This window comes from Mus caroli, chromosome 12, assembly GCF_900094665.2.
Source record: "Mus caroli chromosome 12, CAROLI_EIJ_v1.1, whole genome shotgun sequence".
NCBI classification, from domain to species: domain Eukaryota; kingdom Metazoa; phylum Chordata; class Mammalia; order Rodentia; family Muridae; genus Mus; species Mus caroli.
In genome coordinates, this window is record NC_034581.1 from 97,718,628 (window position 1) to 97,721,076 (window position 2,449).

The 2,449-nt window shown below is 43.3% G+C and overlaps 1 protein-coding gene across 8 annotated transcripts in view; it reads left to right on the forward strand.

The window, feature by feature from the left end:
* Unc79 (unc-79 homolog, NALCN channel complex subunit) overlaps positions 1–2,449 on the forward strand; it is a 236,261-nt gene that overhangs the window by 91,355 nt on the left and 142,457 nt on the right. For all 8 annotated transcript variants that reach the window (XM_021178827.2, XM_029484464.1, XM_021178826.2 and 5 more), the window contains exon 8: positions 1,230–1,294. In XM_021178827.2, the coding sequence (XP_021034486.1) occupies positions 1,230–1,294 (65 nt within the window). The remainder of the gene's footprint in view (positions 1–1,229; positions 1,295–2,449) is intronic.

The window sequence follows — 2,449 nt, forward strand, 5'->3', positions numbered from 1 at the left end:
GTGTATGCAATGGTGTCAGCGTTTGGAGGCTGATTATGGGATGGATCCCTGTGTATGGTAGTCTCTAGATGGTCCGTCCTTTCGTCTCAGCTCCAAACTTTGTCTCTGTAACTCCTTCCATGGGTGTTTTGTCCCCCCCCTCCAAAAGAATACTATTTCATGTCAATATTTCCTGTCTCCCTTGAAAATTAATTGACTAGTTGTTCCATAATATGGCAGTTCAGAGAGGGCCCTACTTTGAAGCATACAAACATTTACATAATTTAAACGACATCCTGCTATTAACTGCATTAGACTGTGTAAAGCCCAGTTACTGGCTATGTTGTTGCCTGGTCCATCTCAGATCACTTGTTTTGTTGTTGTTGTTTTTCTCTTGCTCTTTATATATTGAGTTAGAGACTTGTGTACAGGTATCAGCAGACTAGCTGATACAAACATTTTACATCTTTTTAGATGACATCATGCTATTAATTACATTAGACTGTGTAAAGGGCAGTTACTGGTCATGATTGTTTCCTGGTTCATCTCAGATCACTTGCTTGTTCCCCCACCCCCTGCTCTTTATATATTGAATTAGGGACCTGTGTACAAGTATCAGCAGAAAAGCTGAAGCTCAGTGTTTCAGGCAAGAAACTCATCTTCCAGCCTCCATTTGAAGAAGATGGAGCAGGAACTAGAATAGTGGAGAATCCCTTCTGACCCATCATGTTGTTACCTATTAAGCTTCTAGTGACAAAAGCATGGGACATTTTACATAGTGCCCCACAGTGAGATGAGCCCAGGTCAGGAACCTAGTGTTGCAGCATCTAGCCTCAGCTTGCACCAATCTGTGACCATCCTGGGCAACTTAATCTTCTAAAATTTAACTTACTATGTGACAGGAGCTTAATAACCCATTGCACCTACCTGCACAACTGTAGGGGACTCCAACAAAAATATCTTTGGGGCACCTTGAGACCTTGTCAGTGTCTAACAGGGCGAGATTGTATGGCCCTGTGTATCCCACTCAATACCGGCTTTTCTTTCCAGAAAAATTGGACAGAGTCACCCTACCTCGGCCTGATTTTAAATCTTTTTTTTTTTTTCATAGGTGATTGATTCTGTTGGGATGCTACTTGGTGATATTTTTATTTAGGAGAAAGCAATGCCGTGAGCGATCCACCGTGCCTTTTACTGGAGCGCAGGCAATCTCAGCAAGAGATTTTTACTGGCTTTCTTTTGCTTTTCAGCTTGGAATCCCATCCACTGCCAGCATATCGAATGTCACAATGCAATCAACAAGCCGGCTGTGAAGGTACTGCTTGCTCCCCAAGCCTGGTCTGCGCCTGTGCTCTCAGTTAGTAACCTGCTCAGTGAAGGAGCAAGTTGCATGCATCTCTGTAAAGCTGAGCTCTGCTGTCTGTCTCAAGCACTTCCGTGTTCAAAGTTGAAGGGACAGTATTTGGCTAAGAGTAACAGTGGTCTCTGTGAGTTTGGGCTGTGACTTCACAGCCAAGGTCTGTAAGGCATTGAGCTAATTGTCCCTAGAATCCCAACAAACACATCTTTAACTGACGAACTTGTCTTTAACTGGCTTCTGTCTGAACCAATACATTTGGGAATCCTCCCCTCTCTGCTGATCACATCCTAGAGTCTGTGATAGGACTGTGCAACTTCGAACCGTAAGATATAGACACCTTGGCTCCAGAGAAAGAACAGATGTGAGTGAGCCAGGGGCAGAAGCACAGGCTTTGCACTGCGCATTTTCTCACATAACCCCATTCTGAACTTTAGAAGATGTGGGGTTCAAGGTCTTTTTTCTTTGGCGTGAGGGTGTTTCGGTAAGCACATGGCAGGTCATGTGGTACATGGAGTTGGTCAGTCGCTTCTTACAGCAGCTAGGCGTCCAAGGCCCCCTCCTGCTTTTGTTTTTCGGTTTTCCTTCCTTCTTTTTTGCCTGTTACAGGTTTCTTCAGTTATTTTTTTTTCCCTTGCTTTTATGACAGACTGAATTCTCAAGAGGCCTCTGGCATCCTGGTTAGTAATGCTTTCTGGCCATCTAATCACAGAAAGGAGAAATTAGATTTTCTCCTCTTCTAGGCAGACAGCCCAGCCCACACATCTGGGTTGACCTTACTTTTATGCCAAAAGCCAGTCCTGGAGGCCAGGCACAACCAGCCTGCTCTGGTATTTTTCTTTTCTTTATTGAGATGAAATTCACATAGAAGTTGTTTAAATTTAAAACTACTTAAAAGTAAACACTGGGCATTTAGTATGTTCAAATATTTGCAGCCACCATCTTGACCTGCCTGAAAGACATTTTCATTACATGCTTTCTCCCTGACCAATCTTTTTTTTTTTTTTTTTTTTTTTTTTCTAGTTTGTTCACTTTTAGAAAACTAACGTTCTGGGCAAGGCTTTCTCCTGTGCGGCTATGTTTTGCACTATAGCGGGCCTGGCTCTGTGGGGC